The sequence below is a fragment of the Neomonachus schauinslandi genome, chromosome 10 (assembly GCF_002201575.2).
Source record: "Neomonachus schauinslandi chromosome 10, ASM220157v2, whole genome shotgun sequence".
Classification (NCBI taxonomy): Eukaryota; Metazoa; Chordata; class Mammalia; order Carnivora; family Phocidae; genus Neomonachus; species Neomonachus schauinslandi.
In genome coordinates this window covers 119,677,115-119,699,248 of record NC_058412.1, presented here as the reverse complement: position 1 = coordinate 119,699,248, position 22,134 = coordinate 119,677,115, and the positions used below count along the sequence as shown (strand labels likewise).

The window sequence follows — 22,134 nt, the reverse complement described above, 5'->3', positions numbered from 1 at the left end:
GCAATGTCCAAGTAGCCTGGGGTTAGCCGCCGGCCCTCTTCCCTTTCCTCACTACACTTATCAGGTGATCTCCAGCCTCATGGCTTATAGAAGGAACATCTCTATGCTCCCGAGCTAATATCTCCTACCCCAACTTCTCCCTTAAACTCATTCTACCCACCTGCCAATGCAATGTCTCCACCTGGACGTCTAAGGGCATCATAAAACTGAACATGGCCTAAATGTACCCCTAAACTCTCCCAAATGTGCTTTTTCCATGGCCTTCCCCATCTTAGTCAATGGCAACTCCACCTTTCCAGATGCTTCAGCCAAAAAGCTTACTGTCACCCTGGACTCCTCTCTTTCTCTTGCACACCAAAATCAATGTCAAGGAAATTCCACTGGACTCTTACCTTCAAGATACAGTAGAGTCCAAATCCGACCACTTGCTACCACCCTGCACCCTGAGCCAAACCCTCTCATCTTCCACCCAGAATGCTGAAGCAGCTCCCTGCCCAAGCTCGCTGGCTCTGCCCCGCCCTGGACTCTCCAGCAGGAGCCGGCAGTCCTGTGCAACTGAAGTCGGGTCACGGGATACTTCCTTTCAAAACCCTCCATGGTTTTCTAGCTCTTTCACGGCAACAGTCAGAAAGCCTCACCATGAACTGATCTTTGTCCCCCATCTCTCCCTGGCCCCTCTGGCTGTCATACGGTGGGCCTCAAAGCTGTGCGCTTCCAGGCACCCCCTCACACACTAAGGCCACCCTCACCCTCTCTGCAGGACACCCAGAGCCAGTCTGCACCAAGGCCCTCAGAGGGCTTTCTGCAGGAAGTTCCACTTGCCTGGTCCCCAGCCCTACTAGAGGCAGGCCCCCTGGGTCCTCTGGTTCTCCAGGCAGCTGCTCGGGGCATGGCTACTGTTCTGGCTACCCCAACCCACCGGCTGGACTAGAGCCACAGCCCAATACCTACCGATCCTCACGATTCCGATCCACTGAGTAGAACTGCTTCCGCAGCCACCTGGAGGGAGAGAAGCCTGAAGTGAGAACCACTTCTCCAGCTGGATGAGGTCCGGGGAGGTCAGGAGGCAGTGCCTGGGCACACAAAGGCCTGTGTCCTTGCCAATGCTCCCTAGAATCTACTGCCCCTAACTCTAACCATGTCAGGGGTGGTTCTTACCTCTCAATCTGCAGAGGTGTGGCTGCCTGCAATGTGTCCTCCATCAGCCATGTTAAACCCTTGATCCACATGTTCACTTCATCCTCAGATGTAGCTGTGATCAAGGGGTAAAGAGCTGAGGTGAGGACACACACCTCCTGCTGAGCCAGGAGCCAGTGGATATTTGCCCCCAAACTACCCCCTACCTCTCCTCCAGCCCTGTGACTCCTACCTTGCAGGCTCAGGGTCTTTAGGCGGAATTCCATCCCATACAGGATGACAAAGCAGTGTGACTGGTCTGGTCGGAAAGCAGGGTCTTCTTGGTAGCGATCAAAATCCCGTGAGGTTTTCCCAGGGCGGATCTCCTTGATTTCGCGAATGTCAACTAGGAAGGTAAAGAGGCCAAGGTCAGGCTGGGGTCTCTGAGTCAGTGCCGAAATGAGGGCAGCCTGGTTTCCTCGTTCGCCCTTAGGGAGGTACCACAAAGAGAGACACCTCATCAAGGGGCAGAGCCAAGAGTACCGAGTCCTACTAGGTGATAAAAGAGAGCTACGCTGAGTCTGAGGACAGACCTCTGCTAGAAGCTGAGCTGTCTGGGGGAGCAGGGAGCCCCATCCTGTGTACATTCCCTTGCTGAGAATGTGGGCAGGTCACTACGACCTGGAAAAAAGCTAGATGGACTCTAGAGAGAGAACTGGGGAGGGCTGAAGGCTGTTCCGTGAGGACCATTTCCTCACACATAGTACACAAACCAAATTGTAAAGTCCCAGGGTAGGGTGAGGCAGACCCAAGTATGTCTCAGAATCCACTGGAGGAATGAGGGGTCAGGCCCGGAGAACTGACGCACCCCTGAATGGCCCACCATCCCCAAGCAAGTCTCAGCAAGAGGCCTGGTCTCCCAAGGCAGCGGCTCTCCAAAGGGATGTCTCCCCACTCTGGCTGTCAAAGGGCCTGCATGTGGCTCCCCTGGGCTCACAGAGCACAGACTGGGGAAGCACACAGCACTGAATGGCAGACGACCTGCCCCGGCCACTAACAAGGGAGATGACACTGAGTGACTCATTTAACTTCTCCTAGTCTCAGTTTTACCAAATATAAAGTCAAGGGCTTGACTGAATTTCTCTAGAAGGCAGGGTGGTAGAAAAAACATGCCTGGACTCTGGGACCAGACTGCCTGGACTAGAATCCCAGCTCTACCTCCCATCAGCTGTGTGACCTCAGCATAGTGACAACTGCTCTGATCTCACTCCTTCAGCTGTTAACGCAGGTAACCAATAACGGTGAGGCTGCTGGAAAGACTGAAAGGTCTAAAAGCCAGAAGTGCCCAGCCCTGTATATGGCACATGGGAGCTCATTCAAGGCAGGTTCCCTCCCTCTGCTCCCTCACCAAAGTACACTAGCCGCACAGGTTCTGACCCCAGGCCAGAAGAGGGCCCCAGCACCGCACGGCACAGGGAAGGGCTACCCCAGCCACACACTCACACAATCCCCCAGTGCTGGCTGGGATCCTGGACAGGGGCAGACTCTCCAAGTCAGATAAAGAGACAGATTTAGGGAGGAGCTGTTCAAACAGAAGAAGCCAGGCTGAGCGACCAGAGAGGACTCTCCCTGAGCCCCTTGTAATGCTCTCGACCCAGACTGACCCGGGAGATCTGGAGCCAGGAGCAATGCCAGCACACTGCCCGGCTAGTGTCCATCCCAGAGCCTTCCCAGTCCAAACTGTACACCGTCCTGGCCAGAACGTCCCAAAGGGCCCAAATCCCCAGGCTCTCTTCCTACCCCTTCCAGCCACAGCTGTGCCCCATCTGTCCCACCTCAGAGGCACTGCCTAGCCCCAACCCCAGCTCCCCGCCACAGCATTACTGGTTCTAACTGGAGCCCACTCTCCCTGCTCCCTTGCCTTCATCACACCCTCAGGACTGGTCCTCCCACCAAAAAAGCCCTGCCTTCCCTGCCAGCAGCCCTGCCCCCACCCATCCTCTTTACCAATGAGCTACCCTTCTTAAGTTTTCAGAATCCTTATAACACTGTTCTGATCCCTCCTGTGGTTGCTCACTAAGAAGAACATGCTCCTTCTAGGGCGTTCAAGGCCCTTCCTGGTGAGGCTCAGTGATCTCCATTCCCAGCTTCTTCCCTCCCATCTTCTCTGGTCCGTCTAAACTAAGCTGGGCCAAGGGCAAGAACAGCCAGTGCTTCCTGTCCCCCCATTTCATCCCGGTCCCTAGGGTGGACTATCTCCCAGGCTCCATTCTCTCCCACCAAAGACCCAACTCAGAAGCGCCCTCTTGCAGTAATCATGCCCTTGACTCCTCATGACACTACGTGTGTGAACATTAGTCATCTCCCCCCAGACACGGCCCACATGCAGTACTGGCTGAAGGACTGGATGAGCAAATGAAGAGAGCAGGCACACAGGTGGGGGGAGGGGCCACAAAATGGGAGTGGAGTTTTAAAAATAAGTTACACTCAGGTAGAAACAGGGAGGGTGGGGGGAACTGAGTCACAAAAACCTAGCCTGAGAAGACAGTTTCCAAGGATAGAAGGAGGAGCCGAACAGGGGAAATGCCCAGATCAGAAACTGCAGAATAACCACAAACCTTGCCCTTTGAAACAGAAACCAGTACGCTCTTCCGGTGCAGAGCTGCTGTCACCCCCTCCCACACCTCTCACACAGGCACACAACCTCACCAACACAAATGCATCTAGGCCAGGGTCTGCGTGCTCCACAGCCTGGGCCCTTCCTCTCAGCTGCCCGCCCGTCATTAGAAGTAGCCCGTGCCGTGGCCGCTGCTTGGCAGGCAGCTAGAGGGTCAGTTCAAAGCCTGAGGTCGGACAGGTGCAGCCCCGCGCATGCCCTACAGCACGCACCGCGCCCCCCCCTCCCCCCCGCCCCGCCAAGCCACCGGCAGGCCCCAGGAGAACCTCTGGCCTGCCCTGTGCCGCTGGGCGCATTTCCCATGGAGATCAGGCTGGAGACTGACTGGGCTCCTGCCAACCAGGAACCACAGAGGCACAGAGCGGCTCCAGGCCAGATGCCCAAGCTTCCCAAGCTCCTGCTTGGCCACACCTGGTCCCTTGCACCTTCCCCCTCATAAGGAAGGGCCAGCCTGGTCCTGATGCCCTCCAAGTGCAACAAGCCAAGCAGGCTGAAAGGACATGACGCCAGGGTGAGACTCTCTACTATTTCCTGTGCCACCTCCCAACCCCACTTCCCATCCCCCTGCCTCCCAGACAAACACAGAAGGGTCCCCTTTCCTGAGAGAGCCAGGGCTGGTCCCCCAGGGACTGCCATCAGGGGAGGAGACTCCCTGGGACAGGCATGGCCTCTGCCCTAGTTGGGGGGAGGGGGAGGCCAAGCCACCCGAGCTGTATGGGTCAGAACTGCAGTGGGACAGGAAGGGCAGGGACAGAGACCCTCCCAGGACCTGGGAGCTTCGGGAGGAGAGGAGAACTGCTTAGAAGAGCAGGAGAGTAGCACCCTGTTCCCAGAGACCCATGACGCAGCACTCATCCCCCACTCAGAAACATGGGAAGACAACGTTCAAGGAACACTGGGGAAAAGAAAAGCCAGGGTACTGAGAGGTCCTTGCTAGGCTGGAGACAGGGAAGTGAGACAGGGCAACTCCCTAAGGGACAAGGGCAGGATCCCACAACCAGGGGGCCAGGCTAGAATCCTGTGTAGCAGAAGAGTGTAGGGCTTCACCAATGACAAAGGGCCATCTTCAAGCTCATCCACCCTGAGAGCACCTGGGGTTCCACCAGCACCACCCGGCCAGCTCAGCCTGTCCAGAGGCATGGTGTGTTCATTCCTCCAAGGACCGGGTCCCCAAGGCCCATGCTTCAGGAATGGCAGGAGTATCACCACACCAAGCACGGCCGTGGGAGACAGTGAGAAGATAAGCTGCCTGGGCATTTAATCACCCACACACTCTCATGAAGATACACAGACCAGCCCTCCTCAAGAGGCTTTGGGGTAATGAGGGACTACCCATGCTGGGCCAGGGACTGGCATCACAGGCCAGCTGGGAGGGCTGAGGACCTTCTGATAGCCAGACTGCCTGGTGCTCTGGGCAGAAGCCTGGGGGTTCTGGTGGCAACCTGCCCCCTCCCACTCCTTCAGGAAGCCTGCCCTGACCGTCCCCCTTCCTAAAGGCTGCCCACGCCTAGCAGAGAAGAACCACGCAGGTCTCAAATCCTAGCTGGCAGCCCTAGACAGGCCCTCACTCTTTTGGCCTCCGTTTCTCCATTAGTAAACTGGGAATTCCTCTTACCTCACAGGGTTGCAATAAGGACCCTGTCAGGAACCAGTGATCCCAGTGATGTCTGAAGGAGCCTGACCCCTGGCCTGTGTGCCTAGTGCATCAACTCGAGGCCCAGAGAAGCCAGCAGCAGGGGAGACAACTGCAGCCACCTGCCAGGGCTTTGCTGGGGTTGGGCCCAAACCTAGGAAAGGCAAAGCTAGGCCGTAACTGCCTAAGGAAAGAATCCAAGCAGCCATTTCCCTAGCTCAAAAAGGGGTCTCGCAGGGATGGGGCACCATGAAGGAGTGGGGCTCCTGGGGCCAGAGTTCAGATCAGTGCATGCAGATGTGCTCTAAGCCAGAGGCCGCTTCCTGAGCTGCAGCACCCGGCCAGCTGCAGCCACAGCACCCCACTTCACACTCAGAAGTCCGAGGCATGTGCACCCCACCACCTCACATAGGGTGGGGTATGAGAACGGGAGAATAACAGACTGAAATCACAAAGATCAATTTTCAAATCCTGTTTCCAAGCATATAGCTGGGCCTCTCTGGCAGGTCATGGATAAAGTGAAGGTTTTCGTTAGGGGTGGGACGGCCATTAACTGTTCACAGGCCAACAGATGACTACATAAAGATATTCACATGGGAGAGTGAAGCCTGGCCTGCCTTGACCACCCCCAACCTTGGACTGGTTTCTGTTTTGATTTTTATGCAGAAGAAAACATGCCCATTGCCTGGTGGCAGGGGCCGGCTCTAAGCATTGAGGCAGAATGCCACAAGACTGAATGTGCAGGGCGCCTGGGTGGCTCAGATGGTTAAGCGTCTGCCTTCGGCTCAGGTCATGATCCCGGGGTCCTGGGATCGAGTCCCACATCGGGCTCCCGGCTCGGCGGGGAGCCTGCTTCTCCCTCTGACCCTCTCCCCTCTCATGCTGTTTCTCTCTCGCTCGCTCTCTAAAAAATAAATAAAATCTTAAAAAAAAAAAAAAAAAAAAAAAAAGACTGAATGTGCAAAACCAAAGCTTGCCTGGCCAGGCAAGGAAACCCTCCCTTGTCTCCTCTCTTGGCCCAGGGACAGGCTCCTTGCCAGAGACCATGGAGACCAGAGATCAGCAGTTACTCAAAGCAGAGTGCTCAGGTCAGTCAGGCCTGGAGAGCAAATGACTTTGGGACGTACCAGTAGTGGTGGTCGCTTTCCCTTTAAGAGCCTCAGTGTCCTCATCTGAGCCACACAACTGATCCCAAGCACTTTGGGAGGTGGGCAGCTAGACAGCAACAAAGAAAGAGTGCTGTCGTCATTCTCAGGGCCAGATCAGAACTTGCCTTTGCAGCAGAGTAGCTCCCCAAGCCTGGGACAGCACCTACTCCACTGGGTGAGGAAAGGGTGCCATGAAAGGGACAAGTTCAATGGCAGGAAGCCAGTTTGGAGTCTTGGAAGGGACTGAAGACAATGACCCTAGAGGACTTGTCTATGCTAGGTCGTTCTGATAGGGCTGCTTCTGGTCTTAGAATCCTGCTCCCCAACCCTCCCAGACATCAGGCCGAGCGTCAAGTGCCCTACCAGTCATACCCCTGCCTAGTGCATCAGGACAGCCACGGCAGAGAGGCAGCATCCCCGGAGACCAGGTGGTGTCCCCAGGGAAGAGAAAGGGGGTAGCAAGGGCGGGGCACCAAGCCTTTTCCAGGGTATCTTAGTGAGTATGGCTTCGCTTCACTGTGAGCACGGCAGGCTCTGGAAGGGGTAGAAGGGAGCCCAGCATCAAATCCAAATTCTAAATTGATTCAAGCTTCTTGGTCAGGAACCAGTGTCCTAGCATCTCCTGCCACCAGTGAGGCCACTTCCAAACAAACCCTACCCAGACAGAGGTCCTCCAAACCTCCGGCCAATTACACCCATCAAGCAAGGAGGAGGTACCTAGAAGAGCCACGAACACCAAGCACTGGCAAGGCAGGTGGGAGGCACACCCCACCTCTGAGCCTCACGTCCCTCTTCTGCAAAAGAGGATCACCACTCCTGGCCCCTTCTTCACTGAGTGACTATGAGATGTCAAGAAGAGATACCAAAGCGATCTCACCAGAGAGAAAGGAGGACATACTGAAAATTAACCTCCCCACAAATGAACATAGAGCTAAGAACACCACCACCAGCACAACAAAAAACCAGAAGGAAGTGGCACATATCACAAATTTCTGGACATGAAACATGCTTTCACTGAAATATTTTTTAGAGTATTTTTCCTTTTACAAAGTACGTAAGCTAATTGATGTAAACTTCAGTAAATGTTACCCATACAGAAATACGAGCATATACATTTTGCAATTTAAAATAATTTCAACTCATGGTAAACTTGAAGGGTTTTGTTTTTTAATCTAGAAAGCTTGAAACCCCCCCCCATTCCCCTCTCTTTTCTCAGACTATAACCTTCCCATCTTCCAACAGAAACCATCAGAAGCAACTCCCAGATCCCACCAGAGAGGAAGTCAAAAGCAGAGGTGTGGGTAGCTATCTACCTCGAATTTATAGGCAAGGCTGGAGGCTGGGAGACTTGGGGTCAGAGGGTCATGCAACAAAGAAAAGGTGAGAATGGGGCTTATCTCCTTCCCATGCCTGTGCAGCAGCAGAGGAGAGAGGCCAAAGCCCCTTCCCAAGGTGTACACAAGGAAACCCTGGCTGAATCCCGGGAGTCCAGGCTGTACCAGGGCAGAGCTCAGCATCTGCTTCTGGCTGGGGTTTCATCAGTCACTGCTCCCTAAACACCTGACTGAGAAGAGCAGCCAGGCCTGACCGGGCATCTGGCCCTCTCCCACCTTGATAAACAGGAAAAGGCCCTTCAGACAGCTGGATGGAGGTCTGCAGGGTCCTCCTACATGAGACCTTGAACCCATATGTACTAACTGCTTCAGGTTACAGCTGTAAAGGATCCTTGCCAGCACATGAATCATCTAGAATCCAGATTCTAGATGAATCTCCTCTTTGGAGCAATGAGAAAATGGAGGCTCCGAAGGGTCTTGTCATGGTCACATAGTGGTTCATGGCAGAACTGGGACCCTCTGCATGGCCCCAGAGCTTTCATACCATCCAGGCAGGCAGCCCTCTTGCCTAGGACGCTAGACTAATCCCACCCATATCAGAGGTGGGAACAGCATGCCCAGGCCCCAAAGGAAGGAAGGGAAAGGAGGCCCCACCCAGAGAACTCAAAAGCTGGGAGAGAGCTGAGCAGTTGCCTATTAGGCTTGTTCATTCATTCCACCATCAAATCAAACATGTATTAGGCACCTATCTCCTCAGTGTCAGGCCCTGGGCTGGGTCCTGGGTAAACAGAAATCAATAAGGCACTGGAGTTCCTGCCCTTCAGAAAAGCCCCTGGCTGGTGGAGGAAACAGATGGGGAAGTAGATAACTGTGAGGTTGTGCAAAGATGGAACAACAGGCAGATGTCTGTGGTGCTGGGAGCACAGAGAAAGTGAGCAGTACTCCTTGGGATTTCTCAGATCACTCTGCAGAAGGCAGGTCTGGAGGGCTGACAGCCCGTGTCAGGCAGAGGAGATCATGGAAGCCAAGGCATCAATGGAGCAGTTTGTTGGGGGGAGTGGGGGGGCATTCAGTTTCACAGAAGAGGGGGGAAGGATGCTGGGCCTACAGCAGGCCTTTCCCAGAACAGGGAGAAGCTGCAGTATGGACAAGGGCTTGCCCCAACTTTGCTGCCCAGGCCTAAATAACTCCCCAGGTAGTTCATGGGTCAGCCCCCAGGGCAGAAATCCTGTGCACTCAGACCTCTGCCTCCACTTAAAGCTGCCCAAGTTTTTTCTAGATGTCTTGTGTGTGCCTGGCCCCCAGCTACAGGAGAGGCTGAGGACCCAGCGGGCCAGCTCCCAGAAGTGTCCAGGACCTCGAAAGTTCAATGAATGGGGTGCCTGGGTGGCTCAGTAGTTAAATGTCTGCCTTTGGCTCAGGTCATGATCCCGGGATTCTGGGATCAAGCCCCGCATCAGGATCCCTGCTCTGCAGGAAGCCTGCTTCTCCCTCTCCCACTCCCCGTTTGTTTTCCCTCTCTTGCTGTGTCTCTCTGTCAAATAAATAAAATCTTTAAAAAAGAAAAAAAAATTCAATGAAATGTGCGTGCCTGCCCCCCCCCCACCCCCGGTATATTCAGGCTACCTGGGGGGACAAGAACACTGAGTATAAGTCACTTTTCCATCCTCCTCTTTCTTGACCCTCAGAGCAATCAACATGGTTGACCCTGCCCTCCCTCCTGCTTGAAGCTCTGCCCTTGGCTTCTCCCTCATGACTTCTGGTTTCCCCCTTCTTCTTGGGCTTTAGGCCTATCTGCATTACATGCTGGCCTTTATCAAGGACGAGGCCAAGGTCCTCTCTTCCCCTAATGCTCTACCTCCTCCCAGTCAGTCATCCATGCCCACAGATTCCACTGCCAACAGACAACCAGTCCCTACCTTTAAGCTCAGGTCCTTCAGTCCAACTGCCTACTTGCCACCTCCCCCCTGCTCACCTCAAAAACATCTCAAAGTCAACCCCTCAAACCAAACACATTCCCTCATACTCTTCAACACTTCTCTCACCAAAACCCAGGTCTCCTGCCACACCTCTTGGGAAACTAACAGCATCACCTCCCAATAGGTACATAAACTAGAAACTTTAGAACCATCCTTTTCTCTCACCATCCCCAACCTAATCCTTGGACAAGCCCTAATACTGGCTTTATTTGTCACAACCATGTTTACTGAGCACTTAGATGAGTGGGAACCCTATGTGTCTTTCAAATCTTCTCCAATGGAGTGTGAGCTCCTTGAGGGCATGGACCATGCCTGTCAGCGTTAAGATCCCAGGGCCTAGCAGGAAATGGAATGCATTAGAAGACAGGAAAATCTGGGGCTTCCCACCCCCCCCAAGAAACAGTAGGAGCCTCTGGCTAGAGATCTAAGGGATGGGCTGAAGTGGGAGGACAGGTGGAGGGGGACAGCAGAGGCCTCCTCTGCAGAGCTCCTTGTGGAGCCCCATGCAAGCCCTGGCTCCCCACCTCTTTGGTTTCCATGTTACCAGCACCATATACCCTGCTCCTTCTTGGAGGCAGGAGGTGGGAGGGAGGCGGGGGGTGGGGGACGGGAGGGAGGTGTGGGGCCAGCCCTAAACCCCCAAGAGAGTCAACCTTGATCAGGAGGTTGGAGATGTGCTAAGCAATGAAGAAGTCATGAAGGCAAGGTCTGTTTGGCCCAGACATCCTCTTCTGTGCACCCCACTAGGCCTCTCCCGTTCTAGAGCTGCTGGGCCCAGCCTCTCCACAGCAGCTGGCCACACTCCCTCTGGGCCACACCAGCCCAAGCCAAGGCACTTTCCTTGTCCTCCTTTTGCTTCCCGGGGAGGCAAGGCCCTGATGCATGATCTAGCCTCTGACCTCACTCCAAGGTGATCAGGAACTTGCTGCCTCCCCAGGAAGCCCAGCTAGAATTCTTCGAAGTTGCCTTCCCTGTCAAGAGAAATGGCTACTCTGGGACTTCCCATTCCTGATTTTAACTTCCTATAATTCTACCCTCTTAAGACAGCTTCTGGCCTCACCTCCCCTAACAGGCTCCTTGCTGCCTCCCACTCCAGCCTGCAGAGCCTCACCCTTCCAGCGTGGGCCAATTCTCATGCCAGGGACCAGGCATCCTTGTGGAAATGCTCCAGGCACCAGGCATTCTGTTGTCACTAGAGGGGATGTTCTCCGTATTTCACTGCTAGCCTCAAGAGGCCCGGAGTAAAATCCTTGACAAAGTGACATATGCTACCCTTTCTAACCTCCTCGGTGGGTTTGCTAGGAGTTCCCAAGAAAGGCCACAGGCACATTATACTCAATTACCGCTTCGGGTAAAGTGACTAGGGTAGGAAGAGGAGAGCTGCCTCCCCAAGAGAGAAGAGCCATCAGGTGGAACAGGGGGAGGGGGGATGCAGAGCCCCATGTTGATTGCTCTGAGGGTCAGGAAAGAGGAGGATGGAAAAGTGACTTATACTCAGTGTTCTTGTCCCCCCAGGTAGCCTGAATATACCGGGGGGGGGGGGGGGGAGGGGGCCCGCCCCTTTCAATTGAATTTTTTTTTTTTTTAAAGATTTTATTTATTTATTTGACAGAGAGACACAGCAAGAGAGGGAACACAAACGGGGAGTGGGAGAGGGAGAAGCAGGCTTCCTGTGGAGCAGGGATCCTGATGTGGGGCTCGATCCCAGAACCCTGGGATCATGACCTGAGCCGAAGGCAGACACTTAACGACCGAGCCACCCAGGCACCCCATTCATTGAACTTTCGAGGTCCTGGACACTTCTGGGAGCTGGCCCACTGCAGAGCCCCTGCACCCCAGCACTGCCCAACCTCCCAGCTGACCTCCTTCCCCCAAGTAGGCTGAAAAGCCTTTGGGACCTGTGGCCAGATCCTCCTCTCCTTCCCCGGGTTAGTCACTCTATGAAACTCAGCCCGTATCCTTGGGGCCTGAGGCTGAAGTCACTCAGTCCCATGGGGTTAGAATTCACCCACCACACACCCACAGCTTCACAGCCAGAGGCCCAGTGTGGTCAATGCCCTACTCCCCCCCGCCCCCCCATGGACAAGGCCAAGCCAAGGACACTGTGACCTGGGGGCATCCCTTAAACAACTACTTCCCTCAGGACATTGCAGCTCAGCCATAACCCCAGGTGTCTAAGAAAACAGGAAGCCAACCCCAAAGTGAACGGCCCACCCCTACTGAGTTAGAATTAGATCTCACACAAACAAGTGGTCAAACCTGCTGTGGCCCAGCCCCTCACCAGTCTGGTCAGTGTTCACTGCCAGGGCTTGGAGCTTCCGTCAGACCACCCACTCTTCACCATGCCCACGCCTTGCTCCCAGGCACCTCACAGCCTTTGTACAGATTCTCTAACCAATGCTGGCTTCCCAGCCAGCAGGGGGACGGACTCCACAAGGACAGGATGGGCTGCAACAGAGAGGAAGCTGACTGTGTCTGGACCCTTAGGTTCAGCCTACAGTACTTTAGGCACAACTGTCTCCTGCTGGCTCTGGGCTTTCATGGTTTTCTGCATGTTCTAGATTGCAAGCTTCCCAGGATCAAAGATCGAGCCACCTCCTTTTCTTGCTTGCTAACCCAGCCTCCTCTGTGCCAGGCATGGGCTCAGAAAAGGAGATGCCAGTCCTCTGCAGGAGAAAGCCCCACCCACTTATTCTGCATCCTGAGTCCTGCTGAAGCCAGGGCCACCCGCCAACACCGGGAAGGGCCCGGAAGGAAGCAGCAGAGCCTATACACAAAGCCTACATGTGGCTATAAAAAGGAGCCCTCCCTGCTTCCCCCTGGATGGGCCCGGTTCCTAGGAGGTAATGAGTTGGGGAGAGAGCTAGTACTTGAGCCTGGGCACACAGCCACTGCAGCCCCTTAAAGGCTAGCCAAGCACCACCTGGAAAGGACCCGGTGTCACAAGGAGCGGAGGGAGAACGTGAAGAGCTGTGAGGACAGCAGGCAGAGACTCTCAGAGCCCCAGCTCCTGGGACCACAGGCTCCCCCAAAGCCACCAACTGCATGTCCCCAAGGCCTCCTCCCCCAGCCCCAGAGTATTCACAGAAGACCCCTCCCCCACACTTCTCTCCCTCCCTCTTCTGAGGGCTCCCTCTGGAGGCACCAGCATGCCCAGCAAAAGAGCTTTGGGAGCAGCTATGAGGAGGCAGTGAGAAGCTCTACCTCAGGGGTGACCGCAGGAAAGCTGTGGCCGCAGCAGACTAGGCTCGGGGCAGCTCCAGGAGGGGCACAGCAGGGAGACAGCAATTAGGCAGGGGCACAGATAAGGTAACCCCAAGTCCGAACACAAGGTACCTACTGCAGAGAGCCCGGCCACGCAGGCAGCAGTCTGTCTGCCCCAACAGCAGAGCTACCGGCACCACTGCCCACGCCGAAGCCACGGAAATGAATTCCTCCCCAGCCTCTGCTGACCAAAGCCCTCTCCGGCCTAGTCTCCCAGTGTTCAGGCCCTGTACCAGGAGGCTGACCCAGAGCCACAGAGGCCATTCTCCAGAAATAAGTGGAGTGGCTTGTCGTGGTCACATACATGCAGCGTAAGTGAAATACGAGCCTCAGTTGTTGTCTGCAACTGAGAGAGATCTGGATTATCAGAGCACCCTCACCTCACCTCACCTGACAGAACAGCCTCTGGTTTGTTTCCTCCACAGCACTCCCCAGGCCCTGTAATTGTTTTTTCTGTCTGGCTGCTGCTGTCTTTTCTGGCCATACCTATCTCAACCTTTACATTTTTTACTGGACTCCACGGTGCTTGGCACGTCAGCAAATGCCAGAGTCCAAAGCCAGGGTAGCACAGTGGGGTTCTGCTTGTTCAGTGTGCCACAAAGGGCGCAAGAAGGCCAGGGTTTGGGGGCTTTTTACTGTTGTTTTAAGGAAATAGTAGCTATAGAGATAAAGCACACCAGGGTAGAGACCTACTACCACTGGAGTAAGCCAGAGGTTGCAGTTCTCACGTCCAGCTGAGCAGGCCCAACACACAGCAGCATGCCCACAGTAAACAAGGGCAAATGAAGGAACACATCGGATGAATGCATGCACTTGAGCTTCTCATCAGGGGTCCTGGAGGGCCCTTCTCAGAGTGCCTGGAGCATGGAGCCCCGGGTCCCCATCTCCCTGCGGAGGCCCAGGTGCGGTCGTCATCATGAGCCAGTCACAACAGGTCAGAGCAGGGCTCTTCTGTCCCGGTACCTCAGATCACCTGCTATCGTCCCCCCAAGCAGGACTGTGGAAAAGCAATTTGATGGGGGTGCCGTGGCAAGATGAAGGCAGCACATAATCTAGAGGGAGCGCCTAGGTCCCCTCTGTCCATGGACAGAGGCCTGGGCTGGTCAAACAGCACATCTGGCCAGGGGGCAGAGTGGAGATCAGATCACTCTGCCCTCATAAAAAAACACGCTGGTCCTACAGAAGTCTATCTTCTCGTCATTTTCTCAAGAGTGGAAAAACATCTGAATATTGTAGTGGGAATCAGAGATCCTAGGCTCCAATCCCAGCACTGCCATGAACTTGCTGTGTGACCTTACCCTTGGGGCTTGGTTTCTCATCTCTAAGAGAGGCCTAACCATTCTTGTCCTCCTTTGGTTCACAGCGCTGTGGTGGCACTCAAACGATACCACGGATGGGAACTCTACTGCACTAGGAGAAATGCCGAATTTTCTCATGCCCCAGTCCTCTGTGTACAGACTCAGGGAGGGAACAAAGAGAACAAGCAGGAAACAGACTTCTAGCCCAGGCTGCCAGAGCAGCCACCAGTGGCCACACTTGGTGGGGGAAAGCACTGGAACTCTGTAGTTAGTTAAGGCGAAAACAAAGGAAACAAATACTTCTTAAGTGCCCACAAGTGCCAAATGCTGTGCAGAGCCCTTTCACATAAAATCTCTTACTCTCATACACAACCTCATTTGGCTACTTTAATATACAGCTCTGTGAGGAAGAAATTAATTTCACAGCTGAAAATCAGTTTCAGATAGGTTAAAGTTACTTGTCCAAGGTCACAGGAAGAGCTGAGACTCGAACCCAAATCTGATTCTAGCCACAAATTTTCAGTCCTGTGGAGCCCAATTATCAGTGGCCGCTCTAGGCCACTCATCACCTTGGCTCTGCCTAGTCTTGTCATCTGTTACCATATTGCTCTCAAAGAGGTCCCTCGAGGGCGCCTGGGTGGCTCAGTTGGTTGGGCAACTGCCTTCGGCTCAGGTCATGATCCCGGAGTCCCGGGATTGAGTCCCGCATCGGGCTCCCTGCTCAGCAGGGAGTCTGCTTCTCCCTCTGACCCTCCTCCCTCTCATGCTCTCTGTCTCTCATTCTCTCTCTCGCAAATAAATAAAATCTTAAAAAAAAAAAAAAAAAAGAGGTCCCTCCAGGGAAGCACGGGCACCATGCCTCTCTGAACAAAGCACTCTGTACGAAGCACCAGCACAGTCCCCTCCTCCTACCCCACTTCCATTTCTCCCATGACTCTCCTCAAAGCCCCCACCGACTTCTCCAGTTCTAAGGGAATGGGGGCGGGGGGGAGGGGAGTCTCCTATCCCCTGATATCAGGCCTTTGTGACATTAGGCCTCACTTCCCCCTTCTAACTTATCCATCTCTGACCTCTTTGAAGCCACATCAGAGGAAAGGGCACAGAATGGGAAGAGATGCCATGAGTTAATGAAGACTGACAGGAAAGGCAGAGACAGGCCCTATCATACGGACGGGGTAGCATTAAAGCACTTCCTAGAGGGGCACCTGGGTGGCTCAGTCGGTTAAGCATCTGCCTTCAGCTCTGGTCACGATCTCAGGGTCCTGGGACCGAGCCCCATGGGCTCCTTGTTCAGCAGGGAGTCTGCTTCTCCTCTCCCTCTGCTCCTCCCCACCCCTTGTGCTCTCTTTCTGTCTCAAATAAATAATCTTAAAAAAAAAAAGAGGGGGGTGCCTGGGTGGCTCAGTTGGTTAAGCGACTGCCTTCGGCTCAGGTCATGATCCTGGAGTCCCGGGATCGAGTCCCGTGTCAGCCTCCCTGCCCAGCAGGGAGTGTGTTTCTCCCTCAGCTCCTCCCCCCAATTCTCTCTCAAATAAATAAAATCTTTTTTTTTTTAAAGATTTTATTTATTTATTTGAGAGAGAGAGAATGAGGGAGAGCACATGAGAGGGGGAAGGGTCAGAGGGAGAAGCAGACTCTGCCGAGCAGGGAGCCCGATGCGGGACTCGATCCAGGGACTCCAGGATCATGACCTGAGCCGAAGGCAGTCGCTCAACCAATTGAGCCACCCAGGCGCCCCAAATAAATAAAATCTTTAAAAAAGAATAAATAAAGCACTTCCTAGAAGAGAGGGGTCTCCAATCAATGTGTTCAGATAGCATTTATCGGGGCAAGGCACATAGAAATAGGCCAGTATGATACCAAACAGCAGCTGCTCTCAGCCAACTGCTCTGTCACCTTGCAAAAGTCAGCAGCAGGAAAGAGCCCTGACAACAGCAGGCTGCCGAGAGTTTGGTGCAAGAGAATATGGGTGGGCCTCCTCATCTCCCAATCAAAGGGCCTGGTGGCCAGGCTCCAGCCCCTCAATATGACAGGTACATCGGCTCCCTTCAGCTACTGGGTCCTCCTGGGAACTTAATCCTCATCCTCATCCTTGTCAGAGCTCCCACCGCACCACACTCTGTGTGAAGCCCTCTATGAAGATCTTCCTCAATTCGTCACAAAACCCCTTATGAGACAAATGCAGTTTGTTACTATATCCCCCTTTTGTAGACAAAGAGCCCAGAGAGAAAGTCACACACTGAAGGTCACAGAGCAAGTAAGTGGCACAACCCAGGCAGTCTTGAGTTCAGAACCCAAATGTTAAACTACTGTGCCCCCACCGGCTCATCCCTCCAGACCCAGCCCCCGACCCTCCACCGCTTCTGCGTCCCTGCCCGGCCTCGCCTCCAGAGGAAGTCCTGCCCCTGCTCACCAGCTCTCTCCTGCAAACTGCAGTAGCTTTACTGGTTTCCCTCAACCTCTCCGAGACAGAATGCAAGACAGCCCCACTTCAGCCTCTGCTGACAGGACAGAGCAAAACCCAAGAGCACGGCACCCTGTGGCCCTCCCTAAACTGCTCCCAACCAGCCCCAGCCTTCTCTCTACCACATTAAATGCATACCTGAGCCATGCACAGGGATCCCCCTTGTTCAACACGGACACGGGCAAGTTCTTCAATCAGTCAAGGCACAGCTCACAGCTCACAGCTTACCCCCCCCCCCCCCCCCCATCCCGCCAGAAGCCTTTCCTGGCTCTCTCCTGTCAACCCCAGCTCACTAAGCAGAGCTTGCTACCCTGCACTCACAGAGCTCTTGGTATAGACCTTTATTACGGTACATAGCACACATGGTTATAATTACACATTCCCAATTCTGTCTCTTCCAGGAATGTGGGAGTTCCTTAATGGTACAGTCCATGTCTTACTCACCCTTAGTGCCTAGCACTGGGCAAATAGGTGTTCAAACAATATTTATTGAATAAATTCCCCTCATTCCAAGAGGCTACACAAAACAAGGTTAGTGGCAAAGATCTCTGGCCAATGACTCAAGCCTATGCATCTGTGTGTGTGTGTGTACACACACACACACACACGGTATCTTGAACCCAAATTGGACTGAGTCTAAAGCCACAAACCTCCAGTTACTGTGGTTCAATTACCAACGGCTGCTCATGTCCATTCCTTATCCCTGGCTCTGCCTAGAATCTTGTCACCTGTTACTATACCGTTCTCAAAGACAACTGCCCCCAAACAGGGCAGCATGGATGCTTCCCTGAACAAAGCACTCCACAAGGTGCACAAGAACATACCCCTCCTCCAACTGTACCCCCACTTCTCCTAGGACTCTCCTCAGCTGGAAGTGTGTGTGGAGGGGGGGGGCAATGTTGGGTGTGCTCAGCTTCTCCAGTCATCTGAGAAATAGGCCCCTTTTGTAGGTTCACAGGAAAGAGAGAGCCCCAGCTGGACAGGGGGCCTGGCAGAGCTGGTCTGGAAACCCACACATCAGGGCAAGCCTCGGGTGCTGAGGAAACACTAAGAGGTCTGACTTCCCCTGGAAAAACTACAGTCAGACAGGAAATACACAGGCAGGGATGGCTAGCTCTGGAGTTCCGGACATGTGTTCTTGCCCCTTTCCCATTGGGAGCAATCAACCAGTACAAAGAAAACCCCCACGACACCCAGCCTGCCTACCTCAGGCACTTCAGGCCAGTCGGCAGAGCAAGCCTCATGGTCTGTGTCCTCACCAGCCTGACAGCCACAGAGGTCAAGCCCCAGACAACTGGTCCCAATATCACCTCCTCTCTGAGCCTGACTGCCTTGTCTGAGCGGTTGGTTTGCTCTCTTCTGCCACCACTACCTCCCCACCCCATCAAAGGTACAACCAGGAATTATCATTGTCTGTTTGTTTCCCTGAGGGCAAGGACCTGTTTCCATTCATCACTTAAGGAGGCCTAGCATCTAGAAGAGTAGGGAAGAATCAAAGTGGAAAGCGTAAGGCTCCAAAAGTCCCTACAGATGAGCATGGCGGTCTGAAAGCCCTCCGTGGAGCCTCCATCCAGGCCATGATGCCCACAATGACCCTTGACTGACCCTGCTCACCCCAGAAAGGCATCAGAAGGAAAAGTATGGAGCCAGAACTTAGAGGGGCTGAGGGTCAAAAATTTCTCCTTGGAGGAGCAACAGAGACCACTGGGTATGGGGCCTGAGGCAGGCCCACTGGCAGCACAACCCTGGGGCTGAGAGTCCTCTTGGGATGGCCAGCCAGTCAATGACTGGAGAGCTGGGTCCAGCTGAGACTGTCACATGCTAGCACTCTCACCCCATGGCACAATTCACTCCCTGTATTTCCATTTCCTCATCTGTAAAATGGGGTGGGACTCCAGACACAGCCCCCCTACCCAGGACCCTTGTGAAGATCAGCCAAGAAAATATGATGAAAAGTCTCTGTAGCACTCAGCAGGAAGTCTGTAACTGCTTTGTATTCATTTATGTATCTGTAACATAAAAAGCCAAACATCAACCTGGTTCCTGTCACATCACCATGACAACTAGTACCAAAGCACTCCCCCACCCCTTTTGAGCCAAACTACCACTCTAGAAATCAGCACGTGTCAGCCCCAATTCACAAGTGGCAAAGTGAAAAGGCAGGGAGTTAGGTCGGAATGAGGTCTGATGCATGAGTGCTGTACGTTTTCATTGAACCACAGCATCCCTCCTTCAGGTCCACAGACACCCTGCGGCTAGCAGAAGCGCCTCTCTCCTTGGCCAGGCTACAAGCACTACATGGAACCCTGGCAGAGTCAGCAGGAAAAGGCCAGATGGCAGGGGACACAGCTGGCAGCCCAACCTTCCTCAGAGCCTGCAGAGGGGGGCTGCAGGGATCAGTACCCATCAACAAGGTGCACCATGAATGGGCAGAAGTGGGGTAGCTTCAGCGAGAGGCTGCATTTACAAGGTGTGAACTCTACACAACCATCTGCTAGCATTTTTACTCAGACTCCTTCAATCTGGGCCTCCAAAATCAAAGGGCCAAGGCTCCTATATTCTTTGCCTGCACTCCCAGCTGATGAGATCACTGAATCTGTACTTCTCTAGCTGACCTACCCCTGGGGGCCGGGGCCATTGGGTCCTCTGCATTCCTGTCACCATCCCGTGAAGACCTGAGACACCATGGACAAGACTCTTCCTTCTCCACACCCCTCCCTCCTGCTCAGGCCCCAACTTACAAATAAGATAGTCACACCCAGGAGTCAGATGCGCAAATCTCCATAGATTTACTCCATAAATTTTACTCTGTCATGTACTGTGCTATATATGATAGGTGGGAGGGTGAGGAGATGGGTTGAAGCAAAACAAAACCATTTCCTCCCTTTTTCCGGGTAGTGATCTAAGTGAAATATGAACTTTGTTCCCCTCCTCCTCCCTTTCTATCCCCTCAGGCTCTCCTACAGCCACACTCCACCACCCTCAACACTGACAGTCCAGCCTGGAGGGCAGTCATAGTCTATTATTTCTATTGTTATTAAAAACAGCTTATATTTATTAAATGTTTACATCGTATCAGGCCCTGTGCTAGAGGTTTTACAATTCTCATTTAATCTCCAAAGCAACCATATATAGTGTATATATTACCACTGTTTTACAGATAAAGAAACAAAGCTCAGAGAAAATAAGTAACTGGCTAGATAAATAACTGGCCCGCAACTAATATATGGGCTTCAGATCCAGGCTTGCCTTCAACCACGGTGCTGCACTTACTGCCTGCTGATCACATGCACGGTTTGAAGTGCAGTCTATTAGTTACCCAGGAAATCTCTATCAGGGAACCTCCAGCCAGTGCCACCAACTGAGTAGGGCACAGGGAGCACCATAAAAGCAAGGAAGAGGCTGTGCCTGGACTCTTGATGCCTGGGTGATGTCCCCAGGACTATCTGGTTCCCTGAGGTGTCTGTCCTTCCACAACTTTGGAATCCAGTCTCTCAAATCACTAAAATGTTCTCTCGATAGCTGACAGGGCTGATGGAGACAGAGGAAGGCAGCTGCCATTTCTAAGTTCAGCAGCCGTATCAGATCTGGAGTTTGTAGTTGAGGATGGCTGCCTCACCACAAGACTTTCCTTCCTCCCAACCTCCTCACCCATCTACACACATGTACACCATACCCAAGGAGGTCTGCAGGACCCTCCCTTGCGGGTGTCACTTCCTGACCCCCCTCCTCCACATGGACCTGGTTCTGACCCTGGCTCTAACACCAGTCTCTAGGGGAGTCCTTGCAGGAAGCAACCCACAACCTAGGGTTGCAGACACACTTGAAGGTGGGGGTATGGAAGGCAGAGCTGGGTGCCCATCCGGCCACAGCACAGGCATGCACTAAGTGGCATAACACTGAAAGATCAGGGGTTTCTCAAAATCCCCCAACTCCCTCCTCCCAACTAGACCTGTCCCAAAGCAGCCAAGCTCAGGCCTGAGAAGGCAAAGAGGCAGGAAACCAAAAGTAGCTACTCCCGGCTCCCTACAGCCATGGAACACAGGACGCAGCACACAAAGGGCTAGACCCCAAATTGGCTGCACACTCTTGAAAAAAGTACCTGACTCCAAGGCACTGAGGCTGGCCTTTCTGGGCCAAGCTCTTGAGAATGTGCTTCCAAGGGCAAGGGGAGCCTGGCCCCTTTACCAAGAGTCCCTGTCCTGGCTCTGTGTCTGCCCACCCACGCAGACCTCTAAAATTCAGCTTCAAGACAAAAGCAGCAGCGGGAAAAAGCCACTGCCTTCTCTCAGGCTTTTCCAAACCAAACAGGACCACCTTCCACCCTCTCCCCAAGAGACAGATGAGTAGGCCTGGCTCTGATCCAAAACCAACCCTACCCCAACATCTAAGTTCTACCCAGGGAACCCAAAGGTTCTTTTGCAAATAGAGCCCAACCCGGGGGCCCAGAAAGTTTCACCAAGACTATTCCTTTGGGAAAAAAGGTGGTGGGCGGTGACCGTCTCGTCTGGCCGGATTCTGGGGCTAGGTGGGTTGACGCTGCCTGGGCTTCCCTCGCCTTGGTCAACACCACTCCCGGGGTTGGGGGGACCCAATGCCTGCCCCGCCGGTCTCCAACGGGCTAGGATTTTTAGGCCTCTGGGCAAAGCGCCTGGAACACTCCCCCCCCGGGCGGGGGGAGGGGGTGTCCTGTCAGGTGACTGAGGACCCGGATGCCCCCCGCCCCCGGTGACCACCGGGGACGAAGCGGGGGCGGGGCCCGGAGGCTGTGGGGGAGGGCCCGAAAGTTTACCCAAGTCACTCCAGCGGCGGCCTGGGCGCGCGGGAGCCCAGCGCGGACTCCCGCGGCCCCTGCGCACAGCGGGCCCCGGGTAAAGGGCGCACTTACTGGCCCCCTCGATCTTGTCGGCGCCACGGCTCCACGTGATCTGCCGCGTCTCCAGCTTGACCTGGAAGGTCTTACGTTCCGGCCGCTGCGACTTCTTAGAGTAGAACAAAGTCATGACGGTGCCCACCTCGAGGCTGCGGCAGAGGTGCAGCACCTCGGCGTCCGAGGGCGCGCCGGGCCCGCAGCCATTGGCACAGGGGGACGCTGCGCCCGCCATGACTTCTGCACTGGGGGTGGGGGCGGAGGGAATAGAGGGGGCGGCGGCGGCGGCGCGGCAGCGCAGGCCCGACCGGCGGGAGCAGGCGGCGACGGCTGAGGCGGCCGGCGAGCGGG

General features: G+C 54.2%; 1 protein-coding gene across 1 annotated transcript in view; it reads right to left on the bottom strand.

The window, feature by feature from the left end:
- The window catches only part of PLCG1 (phospholipase C gamma 1), a 35,942-nt gene extending 13,829 nt beyond the window's left edge, over positions 1-22,113 (bottom strand). Inside the window, 4 exon segments of the mRNA XM_021688922.2 lie at positions 952-999; positions 1,159-1,252; positions 1,370-1,522; positions 21,802-22,113. Of these exon segments, the coding sequence (XP_021544597.2) occupies positions 952-999; positions 1,159-1,252; positions 1,370-1,522; positions 21,802-22,018 (512 nt within the window). The 5' untranslated portion in view covers positions 22,019-22,113.
- Between the last annotated feature and the right edge of the window lie 21 nt (positions 22,114-22,134).